This window comes from Candoia aspera, chromosome 1, assembly GCF_035149785.1.
Source record: "Candoia aspera isolate rCanAsp1 chromosome 1, rCanAsp1.hap2, whole genome shotgun sequence".
Classification (NCBI taxonomy): domain Eukaryota; kingdom Metazoa; phylum Chordata; class Lepidosauria; order Squamata; family Boidae; genus Candoia; species Candoia aspera.
This window is the reverse complement of record NC_086153.1, coordinates 42,737,618-42,752,920: the sequence shown is the minus strand read 5'-3', so window position 1 is coordinate 42,752,920 and position 15,303 is coordinate 42,737,618. Positions and strand designations below refer to the sequence as shown.

General features: G+C 36.5%; 1 protein-coding gene across 1 annotated transcript in view; it reads left to right on the top strand.

Annotated features, from left to right (window-relative positions):
- Positions 1 to 11,543, top strand: part of DYNC2LI1 (dynein cytoplasmic 2 light intermediate chain 1) — a 32,718-nt gene extending 21,175 nt beyond the window's left edge. The window contains exons 12-13 of the mRNA XM_063302874.1: positions 1,935 to 2,027; positions 10,769 to 11,543. Coding sequence (XP_063158944.1) covers positions 1,935 to 2,027; positions 10,769 to 10,831 — 156 coding nt within the window. The 3' untranslated portion in view covers positions 10,832 to 11,543. The remainder of the gene's footprint in view (positions 1 to 1,934; positions 2,028 to 10,768) is intronic.
- Positions 11,544 to 15,303: the final 3,760 nt, after the last annotated feature.

The following is a 15,303-nucleotide window of genomic DNA, read 5'->3' as shown; positions in this document are numbered from 1 at the left end:
GGATCCTGCCAGATGTCATTGCCTAAGCAACAGGATCTGAAGCATGCTGACTCTGTCAGATTCTAGCAGATAGGCAGAAATATTCAGAGATAGACGGTCCCTCAAATAATCTGGCCCTGTGCCCTGAAGGACTTTATAGGAGAGAACCAGCTCCTTGAATTACATCTGGAAGCTCACTGATAACCAGCGTAGGTCATGAAGCAGAGGTATTACATGAGCATACCAAGGTCCAAAACTACCCCACTGTTGCATTCTGGATCAGCTGCAGCTTCCAAGTGGCCATCAAGGATAGCCCCATGTAGAGCACATGGTAGAAATTATGGGTTGACCACAAGCAGGGCCTTTCAATCCAGAAGCGGGCACAATTGGTGCACAAGATGGAGCTGTGAAAAGGCCCTCCAAGCCATTGCTGCCATCTGGATTTTGAAGTAAGAGTCCTGAGTTTACAACAACTTACAAATTACACCCCAGGTTTGTTTGACGCACTGCAACCCCACCAAAGACTTGGATGGGTTGCAAGACTTGGGATGGGTCAGAACCAAAGGATCCAGGGTGTCCCAAAATCCATAGCCACTTGATCTTATGAGGGTTGAGTCTCTCTCCCCCATCCATGTCCCTCTAGCCTCTAGACCAGGAGTCAGTAACCTTCTGCATAGGGGCCAGAGGCCGCCAAACCATTTCTGGAGGATTTGTAGCTCTGCCTACATCGAGGTGGGTGGTGAAGCCGTTGCTAAAATGGGCTGTAGGTTGCTGACCCCTGCTCTAGATAGTAACAACACAATCTTCTTGTCTAAAATGTCTACGAAGCCATTTTAGTAACTCAGTATTACTAAATAATTGTTCTAAAGGTTGTTGACATACTCTGCAGCATCTCCTTGATTAATATGATGGAGTGGGTAAACTGAAACTGTGAGCAATTTGTATCATACCTCCTCAACTTGGACTCTAATGTTGCGCAGGTCATAGGGATGTAGTTTGCGCAAGAGCTTCTTGCATCATTTTTTTTTGGCTTGGAGATCTCAAGGATGGGAACAATGTATGCAGAAGGAAGAGAGCAACCAACTATTGCTCACCCATCCACCCTCCTGGTTGATTAATTAGCCCTCATGGGACCATGCCTATGCTTAGATGAGATTATCAATTACCTCTTGTGGGTGGATTCTGTTCCCCTTGTCTAAAGGAGGGAGCTATAGAAGAAACTTTCTGTTGAACTGGAAGATCTGTGCAATTATAGGGCAGTCTCAAATATTTTGTTTCTGGAAAAGGTTATTGAAATGGTGAGCCCTCACTGCTCCAGATATGTTTGAATGATCCTGATTATCTGGATTCATTACAGTTGGGCTTTCAGCCAGGATACAGTAGTAGGATTAGTCTCCTGATGGAAACAGGTGCCCAAGGACCACGTTTGATTCAGCTTGCCTGTCCATCCAACCTACATCTTCAGAACCCTGCCCAGCAACTGGATTTTAAAAATATCCCATTTTTTCCAGAACTAATTTCTGCATATTAGGAGAGGAAGTAGATTGAGTGAGACTATGTGAAAGGCTGTCAGTATGTCTTGTGTGTCTGAAAGAAAGAGTATGAAGGGATGCATGTACATGTATTATGGACATTAGTACTTATAAATTCATATGTATGATTTATGCATTTATTTGTGTATGAACAGTAGTAGTTTTATTTAGTATGTACTTATAATTAAGTTAGTACAGACACAGAATAAAATAATAACTGAAATGATAATATATTACAATTAAGCATAACATCATAATATAAAATAAAGAGTCTTTCAACTAAAAGGTCCACAACAAATAGTTAGCAAAGGAAAATGGGGTACTTGGGGCTGAAAATGTTTTTCCACTTCTGTTACAGGGATATTTCAAGGCAGGCCTAAGTTAAGCAAATAAATGGAATTTCTTTTTACTTTATATTTTCAGAATGTAGGCATTTTCAAAGAAGCTAGGGACCCAGCTCAGGATCCGCAATATGCTGAATATGAAATTGATGCCATGCGAAGTCAAAAAAATGAGGTATGTTGTTGTGCTACTATTGTGGCCATAGTTTCTATAATAAAACCTGGATAATTTATCTGGTGTTTCTCAGCTGCTATAAATATGTCCAAAACCAGTATCATTGAGCTTTCCTGGTCAGAAATTCCCTTTTACCCACCAAGGGGATATTTGCTCCAAATCCCTGTACAAATAATAATTTCATAGCAGTTTGAGTTACTATAGAAGGAAAGCAGATGAGGACTTCTGGGTGAGGAATGGTGAGCTAGCATGTCTCCAAACAAGTGGAGACAACTTCACAACCACAACCAAACAACCAGCAAGTAGACTGGTCCCACAGAACCTCTCTGGATAAGGAAAGGATGAGAAATTGTCCACTTGTGCTCCAGATGGCTGCTCCTCATGTGGAGACCTCAGGACAGCGGTTTCTCCCGGGTTTCAGTGCCAGGAGACGAAGGGAAGCCATCATGCTTTCAACTGAGGAGGATTCTTTAAGGACACTGGGTTCACTAACCTCACTTTCTAATCACTTTCCATTACCTATTTAACTATCTCAAGGCTAATAGAGATCTTCAAAACAACAAGTTTGCAAAGCAACCTGGTGAGTTTACTTTCATTCCAGAATAAAAGAAAAATTAATTATAAGCTTAAGAATGTAAAGAGTTTGAAATAAACAGCCAAAAGCTAAATAAGATTTCAATTTTAAGAAAGTTATAAATGAATTAAGGGACCAGAAGATTTTGGGCTTTTGTTACAATATTTAGGAAATAATTATATAAATAAATAGTACCTTTGTGGGAACTAAATCATTTAGCCTACCTTAAAGCCATAACAGAAATTCGAGACTTTATAATTTCAGAAATTGGACACTAAAGGGAACTAAAGATTCCAGGCATAAAAGGAAAAAGAGAGAGAGAGACAGGGTTTTGTCAGCATTGGGACAAAATGACAGAAAATGGTATGACATTTGAAATACTCCAGGAGCTATTTGAAGAATAGGGACAGAAACTAGCAGCTACAGGTAGTCCTCACTTAATGACCACAATGGGACTGGAATTTTGTTCGCTTAGTGATGCAGTCATTAAGCAATGCATTATGTAACCAGACCCAATTTTAAGACCATTTTTACAGAGGTCATTAAGTGGATCAGTGGTTCCCTATTGATTTGGCTTGTCAGAAGCCAGCTGGGATGGTCGCAAATCACGATCACATGACCTCAGGATGCTGCAACTGGTTGTATATATGAGCCAGTTGCCAAGTGCCCAAATCATGATCACATGACCATGGGGGTTGGTACAATGATTGTATCTTTGAGGACGCGTCATAAGTAACTTTTTTTAGCCCCGTCGTATCCCAATCAAGGAATTCCCAAAGAGAGAACAACACCTCCACCAAGCTGGACAAACCACAGTATATAAACAGAGAGCAAGGCCCACTCCCTTTTCACACTGAAGATGTTGCCTAGTTTGGCAATGAAACATCTGCAAGAAAACAACAAGGCTCAGAGCACCAAGAACTCCAGAGACCAAATCCTATGACAATATCTGAATGAATTAAAGATCAAGATTAGGAGCAAAAAGGAAGGAGTACGAAGTTGCTTTGTTTGACCAAGGCTAAAATAAGACATGTTTATATAAAACTCTGGGAACCCTTTATGGACTTTTTGCTGACACCAGGACTTAAATGTATGAATTTATGGATTTGCTGTGGATAAGGGATGGGTTATGGGAAGAAGGGATACTTGCATGTAACCTTATAGGGGGTAAAGAATCAATAAGTTTGTTTGTACTTGTGATAAAGATTGGAAGTCACTTTAAATATTTTTCTCTTATTTTTTCCTTTTTCCTTCTTTTCCTTCTCTTGCACTTTCTATTCTCTCTTTCTTTTTCTTTCTGAGTTTAGTTTATACTGTCTTTTATTATTGTTTTTAAAAAATCTTCAATAAAAATATTTTTAAAAACTATAGAAAGAATGCAGATGTGAATTGCACTAAGCATGTGATAAAAATCAAACAGCAAAATGATTTGACTTTTTATAGAAATTGTGGAGCATACTTGATTATGCTGCATTCCATGACTCATTGTACAATCAGTTAAAAGACCACCAGGGAATATCAACATGGAATGAAAAGCATTCACTAGATATTTTTTTCTAATTCATTAGTTATCCTTATATACTTCTATACTTTGTGATCCACCATACCAAATTCAGCCCACAGCCATATATGATTGCTACCCAGATGCTTATTAAGCCTCTTTTTGCCTCATGCTGTAGATAGTAAATATGGTGAGGGGAGATGGTTATCAAGAACCTGTGAAACCATAGTACTTTGTAAATGGTTTGTAGTGTAATGTTGTGCATACTTGCTTTATAATATTACTTACAAGGCTATTATTTCAGCAAGGAAAAAAATGAATGACTTTTTTCTCAAACTAAAACTACTTGGCTCTGACAGAGCTCTCATCACAAACTTCCATTTAATTTATCTGTTTTTACATACCTCCAATTCAGCACAAAGCACTTGAATAAGCAGCTTATACATAGTTTTTTTTAAAACATCAGGTATCTTTCTGTCTAATCATAACTAAGTGGCAAAGATAATCACTTCCTGCAGTTGGATTCAGGTGGTGGTAGATGCATCCTTGAGGGAAGGAGATGCTGAACCATCTCATCCACAATAAACCATTGTTGGATCCAGTGGTGTTGGACAATTTCCATCCTGTGTCCAACCTTTTAATTAGGTTTCAGACCTGATTATAGTACTGATACACCATTAATAATTTTTTATGGTCTCTGGAAGGAATAGGATGAGGGTGGTACATCCATCCCAGCTCTCCTTGATTTCTCAGCAGTTTTCAATATTGTTAATCAAAGTATCCTTCTAGAGCAGCTTCAGGAGTTGGGAGTGCAAGGCACAGTGTTGTACTGATTTTCCTCCTCCTTATACGACTAATTCCATTTGATACGGAGGGGAGGTCTAGCCATGGAACTGTGCTTTGCAGGAGTCCTCAGAACTCTATTCTTCATCCTCTGCAGTTTAACATCTATGTGAAGCTGCTGGGTGAGAACATCCAGTTTCTGAAAGTTCTTTAATGGCAGCCCTGGGTGGAACACATTACAGTAATCCAAACAGAAAGTGACTAGAGCATGAATGATCCAGAAATGACTACAATTAGTGTACAAGATGTAACTGTACAACTGGCCAGAGCTGCCACCTGCTGATTGAACAGGAGCTCTGAATCCAGGAGGACCCCCAGATTACAAACCATCTCTAAATAGATGACACAACTCTGAGTCAACGAGGGCATTTTCTTGGAATCATTTGGCCCACAAAGCCAAAGGCACTCAACCTTGGAAGGATTCAGTCCCTGTTCCTCCCCATCCTGACCCTGAGAGCCTCCAGGCACTGGGTCAGCATGTCTACCACATCACCTGTTTGGCCCAAGGTCAAGATGTATAGCTGACTGTGTGTGTTGGTTTTGAGAAAGCTTTTGTTAAAATACATAGGCTTGAATTATGGCATAGTTTGCATGAAAATGGAAGTAAGGTTAGTTGCTGAATGTAATATAAAAGGAAATAAAGCATGTCTGATAAATAAAGTACTTAGTAAATGTTTCAACATTACACAGAGAGTAAGTCAAGGATACATGCTGTCCAGATGATTTAATATATTTATGGACAAATATACAAGGCATGATTAGTGATTCTGGAGGCATGTTGGCTGGCGATGTGAATATTCTGTATGCAGATTATGGTATTTTTTTGCTGACAACCTGAATCATTTGCCATGAATGTTAGATAAATTACATGATGCAGCAAGGAGTATGAAACTAAAAATTAATGCATCAAAGTTTTGGTAGTTTTGTTTGACAGAGAAAATGGAGTGTACCAGTGCAATTTATAAATAAAAAAGGTAACAAAATAGAGCAAGTAGATGAATTTGTGTACCATTGTAGAATATTAACTAAAGATGAAGGAATGGATGGAGAAATTTTAATAGCAAATGTGGGTTGAAAGATAGTGGGTAAAATGTGGGGAATGGAATTACCGCTATTCCTTTTTTTCTTACTGCATATCTTTACTTTTTTCCACTTATTTTTCTCTGCACTTCAAGTATTATTGCATATCATTGCTTACCCTAAAAGGAATAGCATGATGTAGTCTTTTTTGTTACAACATTATATTTTTTTCTATATTTATCCATGATGTTCAGTATGTTGCTTAATATTAGATAGTTTCTAGAAAATTGTTTATTTCTATGTATATTAGCCCAAATATATCTATGCAATCCCTGTGGAAAGTCTGGCCCTTCCATTAAGGTGATAGAACCATAACTAAGTATAGTCCATTCTGAAATCCACATTGGGTAGCTGGCATGATAGTACAGTTTGAAATTTGGAATTGCTAGGCCATATCATTCTTTTGAATCTTGCAAATTCTTGAATCTATTTCTTGGTGTTTTGATAGACCATATGTAATTCATTATTTGTCTATGCCAGTCATTCAGTACTTCATTCTCAATAGGGATTAGAATAATTTGAAATTGAAAATTTAGTCTTGGTAAAATACTAATTTTGACTGCTGCAGTTCTTCCTAACCAAGACAAATTTTATTTCTTCCATCTAGAAATATCAGGCATTATATGTTTCCAAGTTAGTAAATAATTGTTCTTGAATGGATTCCTAAATATTTAGCCTTTTTAGCAGTAATGTTAAAGCCAGTTAGCCAATTCACAAACTGCTTTTCATCTTGTGTCAAATTCCATATCAACACCTAAGTTTTCTCTTTAATAATTTGAGAACTTTTCATTGTCTATTTTGTTATATATGTTTCATAAACGTTGTTAAAGAGGCTGTAGGTTGAACAATTGTTTTAAAGGTGGGTGCTTATTTGTATGAAATTGTATGAGTGTCTATGTGTATGAACAAATGTCAGATTTGAATTCAGTGTTGCGGAGAGACTATTATAGTCTGCTACCCTTGATTTGACTGTTTCTAGATCAATATCCTGGACTGCATCAGCATAAAATCAAAGCTAGCTTTGTAGAAATAGGTCCATATAACATATTTTAAAATCTTAAATAACTGCATATTTTCTGTACAACTTGCAGGATTCTGAATTTCAACACTGTATTTAAAGGCCTAGTTTACTGTAAATGCATCTTAGTGATCACATCATTAGAAGTCAACCAAATTATTATCTTACTGATAAAATGTTTATTGTTTATTTATTTATGCACCTGAAATCATCTGCAATTAAATACATACTCTAGGGTACTTCTGCTAGATGACAAATTTATTTGGAATGACAGATTTAGGTCATTAATTGTAATTCTGATTTGTGTATGAGTGTGTGTAGATTCCGCTGGAATATGACTTTCATAGTGCTCAGACATGTTACTGAATTTATTTTGTCACTTAGAATAAAGCATTCAGGTTAATTGCTTGTTATATACATTCTTGCTTTTCATTCATTCAAAACGTGATTGGATGCTGCTTTTATTAACAAAAATAGGGTAGCAGTAAGATTAATTTTCAATATGATTTAATCTTTTTCCAGGAGTTTCTTAGTTGCAGTGTTCTTTTCTTTTAGAAAGGTTGTTATCATTATTGATGCCATTGAAAGTTGCTACAGCTTTTGTTGCTGGTACTATTGCAGGAAAAAAATGGTAATAGACAAGTTTCTGTCAAAAGAAAATTATCTGTAGTTATTTCCCTAAAATTTCCATCCTGAAGTTCAGTTATTATAAGATTATTGTAACATTTGAACTGGCTTTTATGAAAACATTTTGGGATTTTTATATTTCATTTGATTTTAAAAGCTGCCAGATAACCCTGAATACATTTGTAAGAAAACAATTCCCTAGCTACATTCAGTTTTTAAATGCATTAGAATTTCCCATAATTATATGAAAATTGAGAGTGAAATGGCTGTTATCTTAAGAATAAGTATTAAATGCTTCAGAAAGCTAATCTTTCCCCCCCTTTTTGTAGTCCTTTGTTCCATACATTCTTTTAAAGATAAAGCATTTATAGAGAGAAGAGCATTTATGCTAAAGGTATACTGTCAAATATAATGCTTTGTATTCTGTTTCTTGGAGGTATTTGTGCATGGTAGCTTTTTAGTTCATGCATTTTTCCCTGATCGTTTCATGTTGCTCTTTGGACGCAGAATGACTATCTATAGAGTTTAATACACTTCTCATATTGCTGCTGACACTAAGGACCACACATTGCAAGCAGTACCAAGGCTCTCTATTTCTTGCCAAATCTTCCTCAGAGTCAAAGAAAAAATCCTTCCTAGAATGAAACCGTTTGAACCTTCTTTGCAATGATGCTCAACTGCCATGGAAAAAGTACCATCGTTCTAGAATGCATCACATGTGCATATATATACTTCTTTCTTATGACTTTTTCATTCTACACAGATGATGGTTTTTCAATATTTGATGGCAATAAGTCAGGCATTGAATTTCAATGAAGTTACCTTGTAGTGACAACAGGCTCAGCTACCAGAAGATATTTAAAATCACAGGACATGAGATTCTGTTTACTTCAGATTTTCTTTATACAAATGATTTGATAGAATAAACCTACATTGTCAATGCTATACACTTCAGAGGTATTGTGAAGTAATCTTTGTTGTTGTTTATTTATATCATATCAGACTGTGATACTAGAAAGTAATTTTGCTAACCTTTAACTAAAATAAGGGGATTCCCCATCCCTAATCCTAACTCCTCAGAATGGTCTACAGTCAGTTAACTCAGAATTAAGGCTTATTTGAGTTCACTGCCAGGATGAACAGCTGGAGTTCACTCCCAGGATCACAGCTGTCAATAGATGACACTGGACTTAATTTCTGGCTACTTTAAAAGCCAATTATAGCTCAGTTGTTTAGTACTTAGTACAATTGTTGGTACTTTTTCAAGTTGTGTGCACAGTTCTTAGTACTCAAGTCACTTTCTGCTTTGCCTGATCAGATAAATAAATAGGCAGCTGAAGAACAGGAAGGAACTGAAAATGAATGCACTCAATTTCAGAAGTTAATTAACAATTATGCAAAATTTACAAAACTAAAACATAATTTAAATCTCATGAAATGCCCACAATTGTGAAAAAATGTTTTCATTTTTATTATGATGCTAAATGGTCTAGTCAGTGTGTATACCCTTTCCATTTTAAAAATTCAAAATCAATTTCAGTTTTCAGCTGTTGACTGTACTGAATAAACAGCTATTGCAGTGCCTTAGTATAGCTCTGGCTAAGGGCTCTTTGAAACTGCAAGTGGTTGATATGAGTGCACTTACAGTAATAGACTTCAGTAATTTCTAGCAAATTTTGGCTTTGGAATGGCATATAGAAACAGTATAAAATTAGAAGGTAACGCTACAAGTTGCTTAATATCATAAAAATGTATCTGAAAGCTTCTTTAACCATGGCTTATTCTGTGGATATCTTTTTCATCCCATTCATAATTAAAATTTACTGATATTATTATTATTAGATATTACTATTATTAGATTTTTATCCCACCTTTTCTTTTAATATTTGGTCAACTCAAGGTGGCAAACATACCTAATACTCCTGCCTCCTCTTTTCTCCACAATAACCACCTTGTTGAGCTGAGAGGGGGACTGGCCCAAAGTCACCATCTGGCTTTCACGCTTAAGGGAGGCCTAGACCGCACAGCCTCCTTGTTTCTAGGCCAGCACCTTAACCACTAGATCAAACTGGCTTTCTATGATATATTCAATGCAGGGCTTCTCTTCTTCTAGGTATTGAGACGTAGCTTTCATATGTTATATCTAAAATGTAATCTTTTATGTCTTTGATTTTAAAACTTACATTTATGTACTATTTTATTGTGACACTGGTTTAATTTTAATCTAATTTATTAAACTTTTATGTCACCCGACTCTCAATGATTTTGGGTGGCTCACAACAGTCAAATAACATCAATAAAACATAACAACTAAAGATATCTTTATTGATATCAGGTGGCTTAAGTGTGTTTTCTTGGGTATGCTGGGTTCTGCCCATCAATTATTCACTATATTATTTATTTGTTATGGTATATATTAATACATTTGTACTGTAAGGTTTATACTGCCAGTATATGCCACAGATCAAATAAAACTGATGTAGTGATAAAACAGGCATTTCAAATACTAAAACAGCTTGATACATTAATTTTTAAAGAATTCTGATATATTTTTAATATTTACATGCCATCACTTTTATCAGAAAGGTTAAATTAGAGATTAAACTGATAGACAAATCATGCAGAGGAAGGTAACATTTACAGTTATCCCTAAGAAAGGACATTCTTTTTCTGGCATGGTTCATTATATGAGGTGCTCTTTTCAAATCTACTATTTCAGTTCTATACAAAAGAATCCAAGTTCAGTTATCTTTTCTGTGGAAGATATCCATCTATAATTTGAGCTAAACAAACATTGGAATATTCCACTATTCCTGCGGCATCTGTTCTCCTTGACCTGTGCCCACTACTCCATGAATAAGCCCGTCCAGCCACCAAGCCCAGCCCCAATGAGCACCCCTCATACGCAGAGCGCTACACTGACAAGTTTAGTGTGTAGACTTACAGGATATAAAGGAGAAGGATTGGGTCTGATTCAATATTTACAGTAGAATGTGGAAGGATATGCATAGTTGGATTCATAATATTCGCAAACTGAAAAGAACACAGTTGCTTAGATCTTGAGATTTAATGTTTCAATCTGTCTGTTTCCCTTTCAGGAATTAGAACAGTACAAAAGAAATGCTGCTAAAACCTGGAAAGAAATACAGTTTGATTCTTGACTAAGAATTATTTACCTTTCATCCAGCTTTCAGTTTAAACTTCTATTTCATACATTTAAGTGGATTCAAGTAAGGTTTGAACAGCTGTTAAATATATGAATGAATTAAAAAATAATGTACTCTTATTGTTGTTAATGATAACTGTATGGATTATGCCTCCATAAAAATTATTAAAAGGGTTAACTGCTTGAGAAATAAATGCAAATGTGTATGTGACATGAGATAAGTTGTTTCTAGAAGAGTTGAAAGGCTACCTGAAGGATCATCTGAACAGCAGGTTGATGTGCTAGTGCCCTAGTGCGAGCACAGCCAGCCCATTTCATTCAAACCATGTCTATGTATGTATTCATCTGTTGGCTACATTGAAATTAAAGTTTTAGTAAATAATTCCTGTAGCTGTAGAACATCGTGGTATACCAGCTCAGCCAGAAGCATCCATATTTTTTCCAGACATAAACACATGCAATAAATGATACATTTTTTTAACTATTGGACAATGTTAATGTATTTAATTCAGTTTTTCTTGCAGACTGTTTTTGTTTAAATTGAAAAATGCACAAAAGTGCACAGATTTTACTGATCTTAGCAAAATCCTGAAAATAAGGAAATTCATCTTTATGTTTTCACTTGTTAATAATTTAAACCGATTAAACTGTATTGAAAAGAAATAAAAGTATTTACATTTTAAATAAAGACTTCATTACAAGATAAATTATATATATAAGGACATCTCATGCATATTTAAATATATATATATGTGTGTGTGTATATGTATGTGTGTGTGGGTGTGTATATATATATATATATATATATATATGACATTTTTTACATACAATTTCAATAAAAGGTAACTATTTCATTGTAATTGTCCATGTATAATCTATGCCTATAGGTAACTCGTTTGAAAGATACAAGTAACATCAACTCTTCAATCCACTGGCTAACTGGGGCCATATATTTTTCTTTCCAATACAGGTAGTCCTTGGTTTATGACCATTTGTTCAGCAACCATTCAAAATTTCAATGGTGCTGAACGAGGAGACTTACAGCTGGTCCTCAAAGTTGTGGCCATCACAGCATCCCCTGGTCACATGATCATGATTCAGGCGCTTGGCAATTGTGGTTGTAACATCCTGCAGTCACATGATCACCATTTGTGACCTTCACTGCCAGCTTCCGACAAGCAAAGTCAATGGGGAAGCCAGCAGATCCCAAATGGTGCCCACGTGACCTCATGCCTAATGACCATGTAGGATTCACCTAATGACCTTAACTGGAACTGCCAGAACTGCCATCAAGTCGACATGGTCATGTGACATCATGCTTTACAACCATGTTGCTTAGCAACAGAGTTCCCTGTCCCAATTACTGATGTTAACCAAGGACTACCTGTATTGAAGAACTAATCTCTTAGCAATAATTATCCTTATTAATAAGAGCATGGAGAGTCCATTTCCATTGTCCAATTGCAATTTCAATGTTGAAGGCATGTAGTTGAAAAGAATGTGTGCATCTAAAAATATTAAACTTTGTTTCAAATTCAAATAAATAAGTAATTACTTCTTCCCAGAACATATAATTCCAATAAAGCCTTTCTTAGGTTGAACAAATAAGGAGAAAATAAAGCTGTGTCTTGTTCCTTTCCTGACCTGGAACCAGTCTATTTTGCCATGTTCATCTGGACTGTAGCTTCTTATCCTGTATATACAGTAGGTTTTTCCATTTTGCTAAGGACATTCCACAGCTAGACACAGTTAACACAGTTAAAGGCCTTGCTATAATCAGCAGAGCCCATATTGACTTCTTTTGGGTATTGTTTAGCTTTCTCAATTATCTAGTCTACATCAGAAATAATGTTTCTTTCTTGTTCCTCAACCCATTCTAAAACTAGCTTGAATATCTGGCATCTCCCTTTTCATGTGGGGCACTAATCTGCATTGGATGATCCTAAACATTATTTTGCTAGCATGTAACTTAAGGATATAGTGTAATTGTCTGCACTCTGTTAAGTCTCCTTTCTTTGCTATTGGTATGTAGGCTGACCTCTTCCAATCTGTTGTCCTCTGTGTTGTTCTCCAGATTGGCTGGCATAGTTTGGTTAGAATCTTTACAGATTCTTCTTTTGTTATTTGCCATATTCCTTTAGGTATTCATCAGTTCTCATAGCCTTGGGATTTGGTAATGACCAGACTATTAATCAAACTGCATCTTCTAGTACTAGAGTTTCTTCTAAATAGGGAATGTTTTCTAAGGTATCTTGGATGTTGACATCTCAATTGTATAGAATTTCAGTATACTGCTTCCATATGTGCTTGATCTTCTTCCTGCCTGGCAACATCAGCGATTAAATGTCCTGAAGGGGTTAATATAGCCACTTCATAAAGACCATTAATACACCAAAAGATTTTCAGTTCTTCCTCACTAGCACATTGCGTGCCATCTGACCTGAAGAGCCCATCATCCAACACTGTATCATCCCTTTATCTTGTCTATCCATGTGATTTCTGTAGTAAAATACAGGAGTGGTTTACCATTGCTTTCTCCCCCACAATATGAAGTGATGCCTTTGCTGTTCTAAATCACTGCAGCCTGGTATAGGTGCCTGCTTGCTTTAGCTGAGTGACTTTCATGCCTTAAAATTAACATGCTGCTGAGAAGGTTATATATAGATAAAGCATATCCTTCTCAGCAACATGTTAATTGCTGAGCAGGATGTATTCACTGGCTTTGATCTGATACTGCATAAAAAGATTTCCAAATTTATAGTAGAGGGCAAACGTCTTGTAGCAGTCTCAAGAGCAATGCTGGCTGGTGGTCTTAAACTTTTTTTAAAAAAAGTTCTAACAGCAGCTGATGAACTGTAAAAACCTTCACCTTGTTCTTATGAACAAGTTCTGGAAACAGTAGTAACATCTCATCAGCTATTTCTTGTCCAGATATGCAGCAGATTGATACAGCTAGGGAATTCTGGATGTTATATTCCACAAACACCTCAAGGATATTAAGTTGGGGGAAGGCTGGTTTAAAAGGTTAACTGCTCTAATCTTTTTTTTTCTTTTTTTCCCTATAATTCAACTGGAATTTAACTTGTCCAAAAGAGAGTGGGCCACTACTAAAGGTATTTTAAAGGTGCTATCATATCTCCCCAATCTTCTCTTCACAAAGTTAAACATATCCTGGTTCTTTGTTCTTCCTTTGTAGGACTTGGGTTACAGACTGAGATTTTATTTAAATGTATTTATTTAAAATACTCTCATCCCACTTTTTTACCTAAAAAGCATTCAGAGGAACTAACAAGGTTAGACAAAAAATAAAACCAAATATTTAAATACACAAGAAGAAAAGGTAATCTAAACATTTTAAATAAGTTGGATCCAATCAGAACATCAAGTAAATAAAACAGGAATGCTAGGAGGAAAAGATATTTGTTCATCATATAGCTGAGAACTAAAAGAATTGAAGCTAAATGAGCTTCAGGTGGAAGGAATACCACAAAAGACCCACTTCGGTCTGAATATTAAACTAAACTAGGGTTACAGTACATCATTTCTTCCCCAGATAAATCCTCTTTAAAGCTTCATCTGGCCAAGTTTTTTAAATATTTAAAAATATCTGGGATTTTGCAACTCCTGATGGTTGAAGTGGAGGCCTTCTCTTCCCCATTCTTTGGAATCTGCTCTAAGGGCAAGTGCAATGGGGTGCCTGCTGACTGTATGCTGGACATGCTGGATTTTGAACATGCTGTTGGGAAGACATGCACCTCAGTGGCACCCACAGGACCAGAGCTCAGATTGCTGTTGGGCATTAATGAAGTTCCTCTGCAGTGGTTCATGTTTGGGAGGAACAGCAGAGGCAGCAGCAGCAGCATCTGTGCATGCTATCTGATGTGCAGTCAGCTAAGGCACTCTAATCCTACCAGCACATAAGGGAAAGATTCAGCTGGTTATCCTTTTTGCTAGTACTTATGGCCGGGACAGATATTTCTGCTTCCTATACTTGTGTATTTGATTTCTTTTTGTAAGTGAAGAACTTTGCATAATTCTCTGTTAAATTCCCTTCTGCCATTTTCAATCCATTTCTCTGGCCTTTTATTTTGAACCCAGCCTGAAACTCTCACTGGGCTATAAAGCAGCTTCTTATATCCACTAGCAGGGTCCCATGCTATATAGAGATATGGGCTATTGTAAGTAATGCCTAAACTGGAGGGGGGGGCGGCTTGTAATCTCAAATCCCATCAAACCCAAGCTGAGCTCCAATCAGCCTTTGCTAAATTTCTGACAGATGGGGGAGGGCATGTTGAGCTCCTCTTGAAGTTAATGAAGCTTGTTAGATTGCACCTCTGTGACAGATGAAAAGTATGATTGAAAAATGTTGGATAGAGGTAGGTGGTAGGTGTGTGTACCAGGTGACAGTCTAATAAAAAAGGACAGAGTATTTGCTTTGTGCTGAAAAGCTAGTCACTGTAGTCACCC